At 39.6% G+C, this 21660-nt stretch overlaps 1 protein-coding gene across 1 annotated transcript in view; it reads right to left on the reverse strand.

The window, feature by feature from the left end:
- The window catches only part of UBE2U (ubiquitin conjugating enzyme E2 U), a gene marked incomplete at both ends in the record, with an annotated part of 46687 nt that extends 45547 nt beyond the window's left edge, over nucleotides 1-1140 (reverse strand). Inside the window, one exon of the mRNA XM_081306343.1 lies at nucleotides 1075-1140. Coding sequence (XP_081162469.1) covers nucleotides 1075-1140 — 66 coding nt within the window. The remainder of the gene's footprint in view (nucleotides 1-1074) is intronic.
- Between the last annotated feature and the right edge of the window lie 20520 nt (nucleotides 1141-21660).

The following is a 21660-nucleotide window of genomic DNA, read 5'->3' on the forward strand; positions in this document are numbered from 1 at the left end:
ACACTTAAATAATTCAATAAGTATTTCTGAACAAACATGTTTGTTAGGTGCTTGCCTGGATGAACAGCATCTCCCTCCCTCCATCCCCCCCCTCTCTCTTTATGATTTCTGCTTTGCACTTTTTTAACCTTTATTTTGTTTTTTATATGGTACTAAGTATGGAATCCACTGCCTCACTGTACTAGGCAAGCACTCCACCACTGAGCCACAACCCCAGCCCAGCCCTTCTCTCTTATCTATATTATCTGTGTTTATATATCCCTTCATTGAGTTCTCTTCGCTAGAGAACCAGAAAGTTCACAATGAGCAGAAACAATATGAAATCTAAGTCTATGCCTCTGGGATGTTTGTTGATAAACTGTTCCTAATATCTTCAGTGAGAGCTTTTTACTTTTATAGCATGGTGAAAACAGACCACACTGAACTGGAAATAACAGTGCAACTGTTGGTAGCATTCTGTATCTTCCTTCTAAGAGTGACTTTCTTTCTAGACTTTTTCTTAAGCACACCTCTTTCCTCTTATCATCCACGTTCTTCATAAATTGGGCCAACACCCATTCCAACAATTCATTGGTGGCAAAGTAGGGCAAAGATATTTCATTCCTCTGAGATAAAATTATAAGAGAAACGTATTGGTGTGTTGTGCTGGTAAAAATGCATTAGACAGTACTAGAACACAAGGGTAAGAGTATGGTGTTTGGAATCAGATTGGGCCAAATCATTTTGGAATCTTTTAAAAACTTAGGTTCTGGTAGGTAAAATTAAATACTGCTTATTTTATAGTATTGTAATTAATGAGCATAACCCTGAACCTACTAGTTACTTACCACTTGATAGATTCTAATACTCAGGGCTTAAATCCACAATAAATTACTTAGCACAATATGCTTAAAATTGTTAGCCATAATTATCTTTAAGAAATAGTATTATGAAATAGTTTTGGTAAATAATAATGTCATAGTGGCAAATTAGGTTTAATTAAATTATGATTTATAGAATAAACACGGATTAAACTGCTTTTTAAAAATCATTAACCAGTGAAAAAACAAATCCCTCCACATCCCCAGTACTTACCACAAAATTGTTCTGGTTCAACTCTTTTAAGTCTCTTTCCAGCAAGATGTAAGCTCTGCTGTACATGATAACGCAGCAGAGGATCTGCCACTGTTCACAGGTAGACTGCGAACTCCTCAGGTTTACTCTGAGCCTCCTGCCTGAGGTTTTGGATCATCCATCTACATTCAGTTAGGTCTCAGAGGTCACTCGCTTTCTAGAATCCCAGAACATTCCCAAGATAAACGGTTTCTTAGTTTGGGATATAACAATGACTTTTCTTTTCCTATTCTGACTCCTCTAGAGGAAGACTTCCAGAAGGGAAATTGGGGTCTCACCCATCTGCGGCGTGTTACTGCAGCGCCAACCCACCCTCCCAACACAAATTTGGATGAGCAACTGGGACCACCCGGGTTGTTGGCTCTTAAAGTGGCAATGAGGAGAGTGGGCATAAGACAGTCCCAGCAAGTTGTGGTTTTGGCTTCGCAGGTGTGACAAGGTGTCCGCTGAGCCGGAGGAAGCAAATCGGTTGCCCAGCAACAGGACTCAGGGAAAGTCTAACTGTGGTGGAAGGATGGCCTCTTCTCATCCAATCAACGGCGGGGTGTAGCGGCTGGATATCTCCGCAGCCAATCAACGATCAGTTTCACTTTGAAAGGCCAATGAAATCCGTGGTCAAGGCGACACCCCCCCCCCCCCCCCGCTTTCAGTCCGCCGACTAGGACTCCGCACTGGGGGGTCCGCGGTGAGATTCCAGGACCCAGCCTGTAAGTCACGGAAACCTTCACCCAAAGTGCATCTCCGAAATTAGCCTTCCTAATTCTTTATCAGGGACTCTCGGTAATAAGTGACTAGCAGGTACAGATTTGGGTTTATTCATAACCTCTTGGCTGGTAAGGCGAGGTATCATTCGTAGCCCAATCTCATACACTATGATGTTATCGAGTCCTCCAGTTGCCCTGGGAGAGAGCTCCAGGAATAGGGAACGGCGTAAAAGTCCTCAGATTCCCATCACTTCCTGCACCGTTTCGCTCTTGCTGTTCCTTCTACTTGGCACCACATTTTTTTTCCATGTTTCTCGCCCCCGTTTCCTCTTCGCTCATCCTTCAGATTTCATGACTTTGTAAAGTCATCTTTAAAACGCAATTAGGCGCCTCTCGTTCTCACCACGAGACCCTATGTTTGCCTCTTTGTTAACACTACCACATTGTTTCACAATTGCCTTTCCTCTTCACCAAGCTGGGCACTCCTCATTCCCTGTGCCAAACTCAGAACCTGGCGTCTTTGTTCAGAGGGCTTTCTTTATTTACTTACTAATTTTATAGAAATGGGATATCGGTTTAATCAGTTCATTTCATAAATATTGATTAAGCACATATTCTACAGACTGTGGAACAATTCAAAGGAAGTGACTCATTATTGCTCCAATGTACAATAAGCAAGTACAGTCAGACCTCTGCATCTGCAGGTTCTGTGTCCTTGTGGGATCAGCATTTTTGGATTCAACCAACTGCACATAGAAAATAATTGGAAAAATACTTATGTTGCATCTGTACTGAATATGTACAGACATTTTTCATTATTTCCTCTACAATACAGTGTAACAACTATTTACATGCAATTTACATTGCATTAGATATTATAAATAATCTAAAGACAATTTAAAGTGTACAGAAGAACATTTGAGTTATATGCAAATACTGCACTAATTTTTTGTTTTTGGTAAAGGATGTGAGCAAACATGAATTTTTGTAGAGGGGGGAGCATCCAGAAAGTATCCACTGTAATACTGAGGTATGATTGTATCCAAACCCACAACAAATACACAAAAGAAAAATTATAATTTCAGATCATGATAAGTGCTATGTACAGAATAAAACAGTAATGTGAGAGGAAGTGGGGTAGAGAGTTAAAGGCTAGAAATGGTTATCAGGGAAGGCCTCTATAAGAAGTGGAACTTTGACCTCATACACAAAAGATGAGAAGGAACCTGTTATATGAAATACTAAAGGCAGAGAGTTCTGGGAGAAACTGAGGAAAATACAATAATTCTGAGTCAGGAACAAATTTATCTTGAAAAGTGAACCAAGGGAGGGCTGTGGGAGAGAAGTGACAGGGTGGGAGAGTACATGGCAAGAAGTTTAGGTTTAATGTTAATGGCAATGGAAATCCATTGGACATTTTGAGTGGAAGAATGTTATGCAAAACATTTACAAAACAGCTGATCTGTGAAAAATAAATTGAGGGAGAGGGGGCAGTTGGAAAGCTCCACAGTCTATTTCATGTTCAGGTATAGTAGCTTAGAAATTTTCATCAATATATAAATTTTGGCACAATGAAATGATTTGATCCTATGTCTCATAGAACTGAATACAAAGGATTTTTTTCTATGAAAGTATCATCTAAGATCTGAAACTGAATTTTGTTTTGGCCTTCTTTCAATCCCATTGGATTTATGTAGGACTGGTAATGTAAAGTGAAAGTGGAGAAAGGAATACTTCAGTGAGAAGAGAATGGATTAAATTTAGAGATCTTAATTATGTTTCTCAATAATATTATGCTGCTTATACAATTCCTTCTTCCATTCCAATGGAATATTGTGATAGTAAATGCAGAATCTTCTGTATTTTTTTTAAATTTTAATATTTATTTTTTAGTTTTCAGCGGACACAACATCTTTGTTTGTATGTGGTGTTGAGGATCGAACCCGGGCCACATGCATGCCAGGCGAGCGCGCTACTGCTTGAGCCACATCCCCAGCCCCTCTTTTGTATTTTTTTAAAAATACTGATATTTATATTTTTCATGTACCACATAAATATGTGTACATTTTGAAATGGCTAAATGGAGTTAACACATGTATCACCTCCCACGCTTATCATTTTTTTTTGTGATGAGAACACTTAAAACCTACTCTCTTAGCCATTTTCAATAATAAAATAAATGTTATTAATTATACTCACCATGTTGCTCAATAATAATCTTTTGTTTTTGTTTAGAATTTTGTTTTAGGGAGAAACATGTTAAAGTAGATAAAGTAAAAGAAAAAATTCTTTGCTGTGAATTTTTAGAAGGTAGCATTTATGAAAATAAAGCTGATAGATTCTAATAAGACCACCTCACACACCTTTTTGACTGTTCCTTGGGACTTCAGACTAATATACCCAAATGCCTGGTTATTACCTGGCTTGTTCCAAGGGTATTACAAACTCAAATGTCAAAAAAGAAAATAACTATTCTTTCTCCTAACTAACCTTCTATCCCAAATTTTCAAGGCTGAAAACCTGAAATTATCTCTGACTCTTCTTTTTCATGGCTCACATTTAGTCACTCATCAAGATCTACTGCCTTCATAACTTCTCAAGTTTTACCATCAATACCCCAATTCACAGCCTTGTCATTGCTTGCCTAGGCACAGAACATCTTTGTACTGTACTTCTTGCCTACGGACTTGCATATCATAGTACTATATTTAGACTACTAGGTCATCTGATGATTTTCTGCTTAAACTATTTAACAGGACCAAGTACAGTGGTGCATTCCTGTAATCTCAGCAGCTTGGGAGGCTGAAGCAGGAGGATCACAAGCTCAAAGCCAGCCTCAGAAATTTAGCAAGCCCTAAGTAACTTAGTGAGACCCTGTCTCAAAATAAAAATGTCAGAAGGGCTAGGGATATGGCTCAGTGGTTAGGCACCCCTTGGTTCAATCCCTGATACAAAGAGAAAATATTTAAAGGGACCACTTCAGCTCCCCAGCCATCTCCATCTTCAGCATTTTGAATGTGAATCATCTTTCTGGGGGTGTATGGATATGGTATGTGACCTTGGACTTTTCTTTTTAGCAAAACAGGGTCCATGCAATTCATTAATTTTAATAGTATATGATGTAAAAAGCATAAGACCCTGGACTTAAATTCAAGCTTCTTAGCATGGCAGTGCCAAGCCTACCTCTCTACCCCTTCCTTTATCGATGCCCACTCTGCTTTGTACTTGAGGTACCAGCACCATTCAGCTACATGTCTTTTTCCCGTATATACCATCTTGTCTGGTTCTAGCCATCTTTTCTACCTGGGTTTCCTTCCTCTTCTTTATCTCATTTTCAACTCTTACACATCCCAAACACATAAATTCCTCCTTAAAACTTTCCTGAATCACCAGGGTGGGTTGTGTTTTGATATGACCTGGACTCATCTTTGTTTATTATTACCAATTTTTTCTTAAAAAACTGTTTGTGGGACTCTTTCCCCCACTAGAATGTAAGTTCCTAAGGGCATGGTCACTTGTTTGTCACTACATTCCCAGCCACAAGCACCTGGCTAAGAGGAGGAATCAAATATGCTGACTGAATTGAACTTAGCAAGATAAAAAAAATTCTGGGGTCACGGAGAGTCACCTTCCAAGAAAGAACTAGGTTAGGCATAAGCAGAGGAAGGGTTTTGATGAGATGTGTCAGGGTGGGTAATCCAGGGGAACTTGGCCAGCCCCATGGTGCATAGGGGGTTAAACTCAGGAGCAGGTTGACAAACAGGGAAAGCCATCATCTGTGGAACTAAAGGATGAAAGAAGGGTTGATTATTGAGGTCAAGAGCCACCACAGCAGAGGGGTTGCAGAGCTGCAATGAGAGTATAGATTATAAGCAAAATCCCCAGAACACAAAAAAGGAAGGTAAAGGAAATTCAAAAGATCCTGCAACTGATTGGAGACAAACAGGTTGGGAATTCCAGGACTATTTTGAGGGTGGAATTGTTGGAAAAAACAGAGCTCCCTGCTGGAGGCCCACCGGGGCTTGGCACTATTATATTCTGGGGCTGCTAAACATATTCACAGTTATATTCACTAGATGGCCAGCATCCTGCATTTTTTAAAGTAGCTTAGCTCATAAGTCAGTAGGAAATGTGCTTTGGTTATGGAGGCTCCTGAGTTGAGGAATGGGGCTGGGGCTTTGGTGAGAAGAGGGAGCAAGAGGAAATATGTGTGTGTGAGCCCACATGTATGTTTATCTGGCATCTGGCATGCATGTAGTGACTGAGTACGTTCACCTCCTATAATTAATAGCATCAGCTGTTCGGATATGAGTCATTTGCAATAGTAAATTTATAGCAGAGACTTATCTGAAGATACTTTTGTTGGAATGGAATCACCTTCCATTAATTACAGCAAGTATTGGTTTTAATAAACATTTTTTTCATACATGATATACTTGACATCATGATCTTGCCATGTCTCACTCCTAAGCCTGCCCTTCTTTGCCTTGGTCATCAGGTTTGTTCTTGTGGTTGCTTTTGTTTTTGTTGTTGTTTTATCAACTCAATCAGGAAAATAAATCTCTACCTGTAGGCTTTCCATTGTTTCAGTACCTGATGGTAAATAGCAGGTGCTTTCAAGACAGACCTGGGTTGGATCCTGGCATACCTGTGTTTTATGAATCTTGAAAAATTTACTTAGCTTCCTACACCTACATTTTTTCGTGTATTCTATGAGCCAGTGATAATACTTACAAGATCATTGTGAGGATTAAAAGAAATAACACCCTTCAGGGTTTTGGTTACTACCTGGCATAGAGAAAATGACAGTTAACACTTCCCAGGTATGGACATTGTTCTAAATGTTCAGCAGGAATTAATTGTATCCTCAAAAGCGAATCTGTGAAGTAGTTACACTTATGATTCTAACTTACAGATAAGGGAAACTGAGGCATAGGGACACCAGATAGTTTGCCTAGGTTACACAGTTGGACAGAAGCAGAGCCAGGATGCAAAACCCCAGATATCCAGCTCCAGAGTCCATGCTTTTAACCTTCAGGCTGCCCTGCCTTGCAGATGTGTCATATCCCATTGAGCACTCTGGGCTTCTTGAATAGATCATTGCTGCTCTCAATAGTTGCTAGAAATATATGTGTGCATCTGTGTTTTTTGTTCTTGTTTTCATTGGCAGTAATTTCCTCCTGTTATTGAGTCTCTTCCATCAAATGTAAATCCAAAAAAGCCAGACCACTGCTGTATAAAATAGTGCCCATCTACACGTCTGTTAACTAAACGTGTACTCTTTCTTCTCTTTTAGATTACGCATTCATTAAGAACTGTCTCTGACTTCTGCAAATTATGAATATATTTACAGTACTCTGTATGTTGTTAAAAATATCACCTAGTAAGTAATTATTTTTAAATGGTCTTTTACCAATGCTCACCATCGCTAGCAGTCAGAGAAATGCAAATCAAAACCACCCTAAGATACCATCTCACTCCAGTAAGATTGGCAGCCATTATGAAGTCCAACAACAACAAGTGCTGGAGAGGATGCGGGGAAAAGGGTACACTTGTTCATTGTTGGTGGGACTGCAAATTGGTGCAGCCAATTTGGAAAGCAGTATGGAGATTTCTTGGAAAGCTGGGAATGGAACCACCATTTGACCCAGCTATTCCCCTTCTCGGTCTATTCCCTAAAGACCTAATAAGAGCATGCTACAGGGACACTGCTACATCGATGTTCATAGCAGCACAATTCACGATAGCAAGATTGTGGAACCAACCTAGATGCCCTTCAATAGATGAATGGATAAAAAAATGTGGCATTTATACACAATGGAGTATTACTCTGCTTTAAAAAATGACAAAATCATAGAATTTGGAGGGAAATGGATGGCATTAGAGCAGATTATGCTAAGTGAAGCTAGCCAATCCTTAAAAAACAAATGCCAAAAGACTGCTTTGATATAAGGGGAGTAACCAAGGACAGGGTAGGGATGAAGAGCTTGAGAAGAAGATTAACATTAAACAGGGATGAGAGGTGGGAGGGAAAGGGAGTGAGAAGGGAAATCGCATGGAAATAAAAGGTGATCCTCAGGGTTATACAAAATTACATATAAGAGGAAAGGAGGGGTAAGAGAAAAATAATACAAGTGGAAGAAATGATTTACAGTAGAGGGGGTAGAGAGAGAAAAGGGGAGGGGAGGGGAGGGGAGGAGAAGGGGGATAGTAGAGAATAGGATAGACAGCAGAATACATCAGACACTAGAATGGCAATATGTAAATCAATGGAAGTGTAAATGATGTGATACAGCAATCTGTATACGGGGTAAAAATGGGAGTTCATAACCCACTTGAATCAAACTGTGAAATATGATATATTAAGAACTATGTAATGTTTTGAACGACCAACAATAAATAAATAAATAAATAAATAAATGGTCTTTTACCGCTTTTATTCCTTCACGTTGACAGTAGATTAAGTCCTATTGCGAGGGAATCCATCACGACTTCAGCGTGAGCAGTAAGACTGCAGCCCCAGGTGCACGGCTCTATTGGCCCCATCTCCTTCTCCTCTCCGCCTCTCCGCCTTGCTTCTCCCCAGCTGTCTCTCCTCCCAAGCTCAGTCTCTAAATCTAGATTTCAATTTCTTTCCCCCACCCCGCCCGCTCTCCCGCGTGTCCGGTACCCGGCCCCCGCGGCCCAAGGCGCCGCCTCCCCTCCCCCAACCCGCACCCCCTCTCCGGGGGTCCCGAAGGCCGCTGCCGCCGCCGCTGCTGCCACCGCCTCCCACAGAGCATCATAGAGCAGACTCTTCACCGCGCGAATGAGCTGCCGAATTAAATGAAACAGCTGATAAGATGAGAGACAATTTAAAATCCAAGTGAACCGAGAACACGCACTGAGCCCTGATCCGCTGAATTCAAACTCCCGGTCACCTGCTTCCCGCAGACAAACAGCTATGACTCAGCACTAATCCATCCGGCTGAAACAACTGGTCAGCCCTTCTCATCATACGAAGGTAAATGCCTACCGAGCCTTCATAAGTAGTGGCCACAGGTTTGAAACGGGGCTTGGGAGAGACAGTAAGGACCCACCCGTTGCATTGGTAGCCCAGCAAAGGGAAACAACGTCATCAGACTGCTGTGGAGGAGATAACTTCGTTGAAACCGACACCTACAGGTGTGTGATCCCACAGCCTTCCCTCTCCACACATCGGGAAAACCTTAAGGGCCACTCCCAGCTCTCCCGCAAGGGCCCCTCCCAGCTCTCCCACGAGTGCTACAGCCAGCCCGAGGGAATCAGAGGTGGTGCGGGTCCCCGCGGCGTGGATCTACCGCTCCCACCAGGGCTGACTGCTGAGGTCTCTTGCACCAGCTACGGGGAAGTGGATACAGGAGGGCAAGTAAAATCCGCTGAGGATTCTCAGCCCCAAGCTCTACAAACTTAGGGTCTGAGGGAATGGCAAACTGGAAGAGTGTGATCAGTCGTTCATGAAAACAGGGCTCCCGGGAGCAGCAGACCTGGCTTGTAGCCAGTATTGTGGTGAGAGGGGCCTGGCTAGAGAAAAAGTGGGAAGTGACTAGACACAAGAGGAGGCCCTAGACACTCAGGATTGGAGACTCGCCCAGTCTGGGAGGAGCTGCTGCACAGTGATTGGTTCCCGCGTATTGACAGGAGAAACTTGGCCTGGTGGACAAAGTGCCACCTACTGGAAGAGAAGTTAATCAAACTCTAAGACGGCATTTATTAGGTTTTTTTTTCTTTTCTCCTTTTTTTTTTTTTTTTTTTTTTGATTTGAGTTTTTCTTTCAGTTTCATTTTTTTCTTTCTTGTTGTTTAATTAATTTTTTTTTACAAAATATTTTTTAAAAAATTTTTTTTGCTACTAATTTTAATTTAAATTTTTTTTAATTATTTTTTTAATTATTATTATTATTTTTTTTATTTTTTTTATTTTTTAGTTCCTATTTTTTTCTTCTTTAGTCTTTTCATTTCTCTTATCCCCCCTTTCCTTGAATTCTACCTGCCTACACTCATTCTCTTTAGTGACTTCACCCCTTCCCTTCAAATACCTTTCCTCCCAAACATCAAATTAATTTATAGGAGTAAACAGTAACCCAGCAGTCAAACAGAACAAGAAGTAACATGAGCATCTTCAAAAAACAAGGAAGAAAAGGACTACAAACAATGCAGGACAGCCTAAATATTCAGGAGGACGTGGAGTCATCAGAAAAATGGTCATATAAAGAACTCAAGGAACACCTTAGACAGATGGAATGGAACCTTAAGGAGGATACAAGACAGCAAATTCAAGCAGCGAAAGAACACATTCAGAATGAATTTCATAAACAGATAAAAGAAGAAGTTAAGCATCTCTATCAGGAGATAGAGATTATAAAAAATAATCAAACAATAATTCTAGAAATGAAGGAAACGATAAACCAAATTAAAAACTCAATTGAGAGTATCACTAACAGAGTGGAGCAAGTAGAAACCAGAACGTCAGATAATGAAGACAAAATATACCATCTTGAAAAGAGTCTAGCCAACTCAGAAAGGCTGGTAAAAAATCACGAGACAAACATCCAAGAGTTATGGGATAACATGAAGAAACCAAACTTACGAGTCATCGGGATAGAAGAAGGTACAGAGATTCAAACCAAGGGAATGAGTAACCTGCTGGATGAAATAATTACAGAAAACTTCCCAGAAATAAAAAAGGAAACAGATATACAAATTGAAGATGCATACAGGACACCGAGCACACAAAATCACAGTAGACCAACGCCAAGACACATTGTTATGAAGATATCCAATATACAGAACAAAGAGAAAATATTAAAAGCTACAAGAGAAAGGAGACAGATTACATTTAGGGGTAAACCAATACAGTTAACAACGGATTTTTCAGCACAGACACTGAAAGCAAGAAGGTCATGGAACAATGTATTTCAAACACTGAAAGACAATGGATGCCAACCAAGAATCCTGTATCCAGCAAAATTAAGCTTCAGGTATGACAACGAAATAAAAATCTTTCATGATAAACAAAAGTTAAAAGAATTTGCAGCCAGAAAACCAGCATTGCAAAGCATTTTGAGCAAAACACTACATGAAGAAGAAATGAAAAACAATAACCAAAACCATCAGTGGGAAGTGCCTCAGTAAAGACAGAGGGCGAGGGGAAAGACAACCATGGTGAAACAAACTAAAATTTTTTTTTTTTTTTAAAAAAAGGATAAACAATCAATCATGGATGGAAGTTCAAACCATATATCAATAGTAACTCTGAATGTTAATGGCTTAAACTCTCCAATAAAGCGACATAGGCTGGTATCATGGATTAAAAAAACAAATCCAACAATATGCTGCCTCCAGGAGACACATCTGATTGGAAAAGACATACACAGGCTAAAGGTGAAAGGATGGGAAAAAATATACCATGCACACGGTCCTCGCAAGCAAGCAGGGGTGGCCATCCTCATATCGAATAAAATCGACTTCAAGACTAAGTTAATCAAAAGGGATAAAGAAGGTCATTATATACTGTTAAAAGGAACCATTCACCAACAAGACATAACAATTATCAATATTTACGCACCAAATAATGGTGCTGCGACATTCATAAAAAAAATTCTTCTCAAATTCAAGAATCAAATAGACCACAACACAATAATTATGGGAGACTTCAACACACCACTCTCACCATTGGACAGATCCTCCAAACAAAAGTTGAATAAAGAAACTATAGATCTCAATACCACAATCAGTAACCTAGACTTAACTGACTTATATAGAATATATCAACCATCATCAAATGGCTATACTTTTTTCTCAGCAGCACATGGATCCTTCTCAAAAATAGACCATATATTATGCCATAGGGCAACCCTCAGTAAATATAAAGGGGTGGAGATAATACCATGCATTTTATCTGATCATAATGGAATGAAACTGGAAATCAATGATAAAAGAAGGAAGGAAAAATCCTACATCACATGGAAAATGAACAATATATTACTGAATGATCATTGGGTTACAGAAGACATAAAGGAGGAAATCAAAAAATTCTTAGAGATAAACGAAAATACAGACACAACATATCGGAATCTATGGGACACAATGAAAGCAGTTTTAAGAGGAAAATTCATCGCCTGGTGGTCATTCCTCAAAAAAAGAAGAAACCAACAAATAAATGAGCTCACACTCCAACTCAAAGCCCTAGAAAAGGAAGAGCAAAACAACAGCAAATGTAGCAGAAGGCAAGAAATAATTAAAATCAGAGCAGAAATCAATGAAATTGAAACAAAAGAAACTATTGAAAAAATTAACAAAACTAAAAGTTGGTTCTTCGAAAAAATAAATAAGATCGACAGACCTTTAGCCATGCTAACGAAGAGAAGAAGAGAGAGAACTCAAATTACTAACATACGGGATGAAAAAGGCAATATCACAACAGATACTACAGAAATACAGAAGACAATCAGAAATTATTTTGAAAACCTATATTCCAATAAAATAGAGGATAGTGAAGACATCGATAAATTTCTTAAGTCATATGATTTGCCCAGACTGAGTCAGGAGGATACACACAATCTGAACAGACCAATATCAATGGATGAAATTGAAGAAACCATCAAAAGACTACCGGGCTGGGGATGTGGCTCAAGCGGTAGCGCGCTCGCCTGGCATGCGTGCGGCCCGGGTTCGATCCTCAGCACCACATACCAACAAAGATGTTGTGTCCGCCGAGAACTAAAAATAAATATTAAAAATTCTCTCTCTCTCTCTCTCTCTCTCTCTCTCTCTCTCTCTCTCTCCTCTCTCACTGTCTCTTTAAAAAAAAAAAAAAAAAAAGACAACCAACCAAGAAAAGTCCAGGACCGGATGGGTATACAGCGGAGTTTTACAAAACCTTTAAAGAAGAATTAATACCAATACTTTTCAAGTTATTTCAGGAAATAGAAAAAGAGGGAGCTCTTCCAAATTCATTCTATGAGGCCAACATCACCCTGATTCCGAAACCAGACAAAGACACCTCAAAGAAAGAAAACTACAGACCAATATCTCTAATGAACCTAGATGCAAAAATCCTCAATAAAATTCTGGCGAATTGAATACAAAAACACATCAAAAAAATAGTGCACCATGATCAAGTAGGATTCACCCCTGGGATGCAAGGATGGTTCAACATACGGAAATCAATAAATGTTATTCACCACATCAATAGACTTAAAGATAAGAACCATATGATCATCTCGATAGATGCAGAGAAAGCATTTGACAAAGTACAGCATCCCTTTATGTTCAAAACATTAGAAAAACTAGGGATAACAGGAACTTACCTTGACATTGTAAAAGCTATCTATGCTAAGCCTCAGGCTAGCATTATTCTGAATGGACAAAAGTTGAAGGCATTCCCTCTAAAATCCGGAACAAGACAGGGATGCCCTTTATCTCCACTTCTATTCAATATAGTTCTCGAAACACTGGCCAGAGCAATTAGACAGACGAAAGAAATTAAAGGCATAAAAATTGGAAAAGAAGAACTTAAATTATCACTATTTGCAGATGACATGATTCTATACCTAGAAGACCCAAAAGGGTCTACAAAGAAACTACTAGAACTAATAAATGAATTCAGCAAAGTGGCAGGATATAAAATCAACACGCATAAATCAAAGGCATTTCTGTATATCAGCGACAAAACTTCTGAAATGGAAATGAGGAAAAACACTCCATTCACAATATCCTCAAAAAAAATAAAATACTTGGGAATCAACCTAACAAAAGAGGTGAAAGATTTATACAATGAAAACTACAGAACCCTAAAGAGAGAAGTAGAAGAAGATCTTAGAAGATGGAAAAATATACCCTGTTCATGGATAGGCAGAACTAACATCATCAAAATGGCGATATTACCAAAAGTTCTCTATAGATTTAATGCAATGCCAATCAAAATCCCAATGGCATTTCTTGTAGAAATAGATAAAGCAATCATGAAATTCATATGGAAAAATAAAAGACCCAGAATAGCAAAAGCAATTCTAAGCAGAAAGTGTGAATCAGGCGGTGTAGCAATACCAGATTTCAAACTATATTACAGAGCAATAGTGACAAAAACAGCATGGTACTGGTACCAAAACAGACGGGTGGACCAATGGTATAAAATAGAGGACACAGAGACTAATCCACAAAGCTACAACTATCTTATATTTGATAAAGGGGCTATAAGCATGCAATGGAGGAAGGATAGCATCTTTAACAAATGGTGTTGGGAAAACTGGAAATCCATATGCAACAAAATGAAACTGAATCCCTTTCTCTCGCCATGCACAAAAGTTAACTCAAAATGGATCAAGGAGCTTGATATCAAATCAGAAACTCTGCGTCTGATAGAAGAAAAAGTTGGCTCCGACCTACAGATTGTGGGGTCGGGCTCCAAATTCCTTAATAGGACACCCATAGCACAAGAGTTAACAACTAGAATCAACAAATGGGACTTAATTAAACTTAAAAGTTTTTTCTCAGCAAAAGAAACAATAAGAGAGGTAAATAGGGAGCCTACATCCTGGGAACAAATTTTTACTCCTCACACCTCAGATAGAGCCCTAATATCCAGAGTATACAAAGAACTCAAAAAATTAGACAATAAGATAACAAATAACCCAATCAACAAATGGGCCAAGGACCTGAACAGACACTTCTCAGAGGAGGATATACAATCAATCAACAAGTACATGAAAAAATGCTCTCCATCTCTAGCAGTCAGAGAAATGCAAATCAAAACCACACTAAGATACCATCTCACCCCAGTAAGATTGGCAGCCATTATGAAGTCAAACAACAACAAGTGCTGGCGAGGATGTGGAGAAAAGGGTACACTTGTACATTGCTGGTGGGACTGCAAATTGGTGAGGCCAATTTGGAAAGCAGTTTGGAGATTCCTGGGAAAGCTGGGAATGGAACCACCATTTGACCCAGCTATTGCCCTTCTCGGACTATTCCCTGAAGACCTTAAAAAAGCATGCTACAGGGATACTGCCACATCGATGTTCATAGCAGCACAATTCACAATAGCTAGACTGTGGAACCAACCCAGATGCCCTTCAATAGATGAATGGATAAAAAAAATGTGGCATCTATACACAATGGAGTACTATGCAGCAATAAAAAATGACAAAATCATAGAATTTGCAGGGAAATGGATGGCACTAGAGCAGATTATGCTTAGTGAAGCTAGCCAATCCCTAAAAAACAAATACCAAATGTCTTCTTTGATATAATGAGAGCAACTATGAACAGAGTAGGGAGGGAGAGCAGGAAGAAAAGATTAACTTTAAACAGAGACATCAGATGGGAGGGAAAGGGAGAGAAAAGGGAAATTGCATGGAAATGGAGGGAGACCCTCATTGCTATACAAAATTACATATAAGAGGTTGTGAGGGGAATGGGAAAATAAACAAGGAGAGAAATGAACTACAGTAGATGGGTAGAGAGAGAAGTTGGAAGGGGAGGGGACGGGGGATAGTAGGGGATAGGAAAGGTAGCAGAATACAACAATTACTAATAGGGCATTATGTAAAATTGTGGATGTGTAACCGATGTGATTCTGCAATCTGCATTTGGGGTAAAATTGGGGGTTCATAACCCACTTCAATCTAATGTATGAAATATGATATGTCAAGAGCTTTGTAATGTTGTGAACAACCAATAAAAAATTAAAAAAAAAAAAGTCCTATTGCTTGGAGGAGGCCTTGTTCATGGTCTTTCCCCCGAAGGCCTAAAGGTTTGAAAAGAGAACTGTTGCACTGCCCTTTTATAGAAGGCAAAATGCAAAATTCTAAAATAACCCCCAGGACTGTGCATAAGATGGATTTTATTCCTGTTATTAAGTCATATGGCACATTTGCCTTTGAGAAAGTCCTTAAATGGGAGTTGGCTCTTCCTGAAGTCAGCTACTCAAAACTTGCAATGGATTCCAGGTGAGGGAGATTCTCTGTTGTTAGCTTTGAAAATGGAAGGGGCCATGTGGCAAAGAATGTGGGCAGCTTTTAGGAGCTGAGCATGGTCATTGGATACCAGCAACAAGAGAACCAGAGCCTCATTCCACAACTGCAAGGGAATGAGTTCTGCTAAGACCACATGAGCCTGGAAAAACTCCTGAATTCCAGACCAGAACAACCAATGTGTGGTGAGACCCTGAGCAGAGAAGCTCGTCAGGCCATGCATCAATCAGACTGAGAAACATTGAGCTAATAAATGAATATTGTTTCAAGATATTAAGTTTGTAGTACAGGTTAAGTATCTCTCATCGCTTGGAACCAGAGATGTTTCAGAGTTTGGATTTTGTTTTTCCTGATTTTAGAATCTTTGCATAGCCTTTACTGATTGAGCATCCCTAATCCAAAAATCTGAACTCCCAAATGCTCCAGAATTTGAACTGAGCTTCATGTTAGCATTTAAAAACTCTTGGACTTTGGAGAATTCCATATTTTGGATTTTTGGAATTAGGGATGTTCAATTTGTATTTTGTTACACAACAACAGATAACTCATACAACTTCTTATCCAGAACACATAGCCCCTGCCCAAGATAAGTAATATGGCAAAAAGGCAATTGACTTACTGATCTGGGTTTACCCTGATCCAGTGTGAAAAGAAATTGAAGTCAGTTAATAGTAAAATAGAATCATTTCTAACATATAATTTTTGGCAGTGTAATGAGATAAGTGTGGGCATGCAATCTTTAAAATTAAAGACCAAACTAAGGCTCACATACTAATTTTCATCATCCTAGGTGAGCAAGGCAGTAGACAGTGCAATTATTTAACATTTATGATATTACTAAGGTTGTTTCCAGCTTTAAAACCAGGCATCCCCTCCCCCTCCTTTTAAAAATAATTCTTTCCCTCAGGACTTGAACAGATGTTTTCATTTTACTTAAAGACTGTTTTCCTCATCCACGAGGAATATGTACCAGTACAAAGTGTTAACCTCGTTTGGACTTGAACCCCCATCCTCAAGAGCAAGAGGATGGGGAGGACCGCCAAATGTCAACTCAGCTGTGAGAAGTGTTTTAAATCATATTTTGACATATGTTACACTGTTAACTAGAAAACGAAGTGCGGCACACATGCTTCTAGTAACTCTGGTTTCACATCATATGATCTCTTCTTTGTCTTGAGGACCTTTTGATGTGCATTCCCAATATTGAGTTTCTCTGCTTTTAATAATCTTATGTTCCTTCCTCAATATAAATGTCATGAAAAATACTGAATGCTAATCTTCAAAGATCAAACAGGAAGAAAGAGGTGGGCAGCGTAGTTTAGTGACTAGAATTCCTGAAATTTCTCATTTAAAAAAATTTATTTTCACTTATAAAAGCCTCAGCTCCAGAAATGCTTGGCTCCTCTTTTAATGTTGAATCTGTATGTTCCTCCCGATTTTAGAATTATATTAATTATAAAATAATTGCCTTTCTTGTTGTAAGGCACCTGAGATGCAGGGGCCACTTAATCACTATTTATATCTCTCCTTCTGGGTCTAACAGAGAGCTCAGAATCAACACAGAACTAGCTTTTCTTTCACCGTCTCTGCTTTAGCTAGGGGTGACCAACGGTCCTGGTGTACATGGACAAAGGACTTTTCAGTACTAAAACTGGGACAGTCCCTGGCAAACTGGCACAGTTTCTCACTCTAGTTGGGCCATCAAGGACCTTTTCAGAGTGAGAATTGTGAAACAACTTGGTTAAAGCTGTCCACTTGTTTTTGGAGCTTGGTGTCTGTGAGGAAGAAATGCAGTGTTTTCCTGGGTTCTTCACACGTACTGATATGTTTTTACAAGAATCAGGTCTCCTTTCATTTTATTTGCCCACATGAAAATACTTTCTACCAAGAGATATGGCATTTCGTGATATCTATGTACAGTTGTGACTGTGTGTGTGTGTGTGTGTATGGGGGAGGCATTTAAAAGGTGGAATTATCCTAGGCTTCCTTCACGTATATCAGTTTAATATACCTTTTCACAGTGTTCTCACTTGCCTCAGGGACAGTTCCAGAAATTCGTGGTGGGAGAGGCTCTGAGGTGGCAATCGGCTCAGAAAGGGTGTAAGGGATGACATATGGCTCAGGGTTGTCTCAGGGGTGTGTTTTGAAGCTGTTTTTACTTAGTGTATGTTTATTAGGGGTGGTTTGAAGGGAGATGATGGAAATTATTGAGGAGCTAAGCCTAGCCCCACCTCTTTGGCACCAGTACTGGGTGTTCTACATTATGGCCTACACATGAACAATTAAATAGAAGAGTTTATGCTCTATTTACCACATTAGAAAACAATGTCACCCTCTATAAAAATTGTTTAAAACACATTGAATAACAACGTTACCACTTTTTGAGCAACTACTCTCTGACAGATACTTCTTGTGTCTTTAGATAGTCTCATTAAATGCTCATGCCAAATCTGAAAGATTGGTGTTAGAAAAACTGCAAAATTATATACGCTCTATTTTCTGAGAACTTTGTGTTGGTGAAATCTCACAAAAATTCTATGAAATAGATACTTTTTAGGTTAAAAAAAAAACACAACAACCACCAGTGACTTATTTAAGTTCAGTGACTGAAGGAGAGATTTAAGCTTCAATAATTCAACATTAAAACCTTTACTTATTTTTGGTGCTGTGGATGGAATCCAGGGACAGTATGCTAAGCATACGCTTTACCACTGAGCTACATTCCCTGCCCAGAACCCTTACTTTTAACTACTGTTAGTTATATTTACACCATTTGGTAGATAAGGAGATAGATAGAGATTACCTTAGCTACTGAAGATCAACCAGGTCATTTGCTGGTGCAGTTGTCAAATAAGTGCTGTTGCTCCCTGTCTTCCCCTCTAAGTCAGGAAGGAGGGGAACCTAGAGATACAGTGTTGTATGCTATTTCTGAGGAATTTATAGGAGATTTTTAAGGTACCTTTTCTGGTACATTCTAAGGTCAGCCTGAGAAATTATAATTTCTAGACGATTGTGGTGATAACTCAGTTTGACAATGATTGCTTAGCCCAACGATGCCTATTAAATTCATTTTTAGTGCTGTTTCTGATTGAGTGGTAGGTTGTCTAGGCAAGTATGTTAAAAAAATTTTAAGGCTAAATCTTAGTTCAGTTTGGCCTCAGAATTTGGGTTGGCCAAGAGGATACAACATAGCGCATGTATGAGCAGAAGTTTTCTGAATGACTGTGTTTTGGTTCTGCCTGTTGCTCTTTTCCCTATGCCATGACAGCCCCTTGTCCTTCAGAGACCTGGGAGCAGGGCTGCTGCAGCAGACCCATCTCTGCTGAAACATGAGACCTATTTCTGAAGCACATATGCTTCTAAGGCTAGGGAGGGCTTGAGCTTTAATCTATGGCTTCATGTAGCTAGTTCTGTTATTTTGCTTATGTGCATCTGAATTTAGTCGAGAGCACAAGTCCATGAAGACTGGCATTTAGAATACTTTCCTTCAAAGTGAATATTCTCTGAATTATTTCTATTTCAGCATGTCCTGATATTGCCCTTTCAAAAAATATAAGTAATGTCTAATCTAATTTTAAAGTAGGGCCTTCCTCCTAACTTAACCACTCTTGAGTTAGAATATTTACTCACAGTCACTCCAGCATGGGATACGCATCTTGCCAGGCCTGGTCAGCAAATGTTATGGTATTCATTTGTGAATAAGCAATTCATAGGTGCTTAGGATTCAACTAGTCATAAATATGTCAGCAGACCTTCTCCCTGTATGTCTCTATATTTTTAAGCCTTCCCAGCCTAATTTCCCAGAGGATTACATTGACCTTGAGTACTTTGATGGTTTGTAAGGCTCCCCCTCTCCTGAGTTAACAGTGTCCTAATACTCTTGGCATTTATGGTAACAAACTTCAGGTGCAGTCTTATTATGATTGCAAAAGAGCCACTTTCTTACACGTGTGCTTCCTTGCTCCTTCTGCCTCTGTAATCTAGTACTTCCTCTTTAGTATTTCAGCTATTGGCTAAAAAAAACCCTCTCTATAAATTAAGAGTATGAGCTTCACCCTAGCATCACTTGGGTCCCTATCCCTGTCCTCCTTGGAACTTCCAGCCCTGTAGAGACCAGGGAAGGGGAAGAAGGGGCACCAGGTCTAAAAGCAGAGCGCTCACATCCAACCAAGTGCTGTTGGACTGCAGCTAGCTGGAGGAAAAAGTCACAGTGTGATTGTTTCCCCACAACTGGGTGGAGTCACAAGAAGTGCAAGGGTTGGAGGGGGAGGGGAATCTCTGGCACCTTCCAGTTTGATGTTTTCTAGGGGCTTTCCAGCCTTGCCCTCTGTAGAAGACCTGCCTAGCCTTCAGGATGCTTCTGTTAACACTGAGGAGTGTTCCTTTCATTTTGTTAACCATCAGTCCAAGAGTTAAGAGGTATACCAAGAAACCAGTTGTTTTGAGCTTGTCCATAAGAAGGGAAAAGTCTTTCAGCCACTAACCAAGAATAAGTGACTTGAGTGAACTAGAAGAAGCATGACAGCCACACACACACACTCACTATATCTATGTATCTATCTATATAGATATATAGATATAACACACACTCACTATATCTAAATGTCTATATGTCTATATAGATATAATGAGTGTGTGTGTGTGTGTGTGTGTGTGCACGTGTGCATTATGCACGCTCTCTGCCACTAGCTATACCCCAGCCTGTGCTGTTCTTTTTTATCCAAGCAATTACAGAAAAATATAGCTAGCCGATTGTCAAACAGCTAACACAGTTTTAGTGCTGAGTTTTTTGTTTAAAGAGAGAGAAAGAGAGAGAGAGAGAGAGAGAGAGAGAGAATTTTAATATTTATTTTTTTAATTTTCAGCGGACACAAAATCTTTGTTTGTATGTGGTACTGAGGATCGAACCCAGGCCACACATATGCCAGGCGAGCGCGCTACCGCTTGAGCCACATCCCCAGCCCAATGCTGAGTTTTTGATTAAGTAAAACTTGACTTTCTGTAAAGACAATAGAGTGCTAAAATGTTCTTTAGAGTAGGTCAGAATCATTTGGAGGGATTATTAAGACACAAATTGCTGGGTTCCACAGGAAGAATTTCTTATTTAGAACTTTGAAGTGGAGCTCATTAATTTGCATTTCTAACAAGTTTTTGGGTGCTCTTGATGCCTGGCTTTGGGAACCCCACTTTGAGAAACACCAAGAGAGGTAATCATCTTCAAAGGTATATAGATAATAGAACTCTTCTTCTTTTTCAGTTGGTGCATGTTATTTACACACAATGGTGGGCTTAATAGAATCTCTTTTATTCAGTGCTTTGTGCCTCATAGCAGGCAGAATGGGAGAGTGAGGCTGGGAGCTTGCAGATGTTGGTGATTAAGGAATTAAGGGAATCGAGGGACGGTCAGAGTTGAAGGGATTGGGGATGGTGGGAGAGGCAAGAGGCTGGAGAGACATAAGAAGGAATGGGAGTGAAGGACAGATTGAGAAATTCAAGCGTGAGGGAGAAACCCAACCTGACAGGGATCTCACTGCCATATGAAGCGATTGCCTTATTGAGTTTGATCCTTGAGGTGGTGACAAGAGCTGTACCTAAAACAGATGGATAAGGCCCTGGAGGTTTTATTGTATTCCCTTCTGTATTAAATAGCAGAAATGGACAAGTTCTTTGAACTTTCATAATGATACTCATTTTCCTTGACAGTATGTATTAATCGCCAGATGGGAAACTCTTTCTTTTGGGCAAATAAGTTCATAAAGATAAGCTGTGACAATTAAATGGCCACATTTCTTTTATTTTATCAATATGGCTGGAATCTAAGTTGGACATGATAGGATGTAGGCAGCCTTT

Source organism: Spermophilus citellus (genome assembly GCF_964194105.1).
Source record: "Spermophilus citellus genome assembly, chromosome: 9".
NCBI lineage: Eukaryota > Metazoa > Chordata > Mammalia > Rodentia > Sciuridae > Spermophilus > Spermophilus citellus.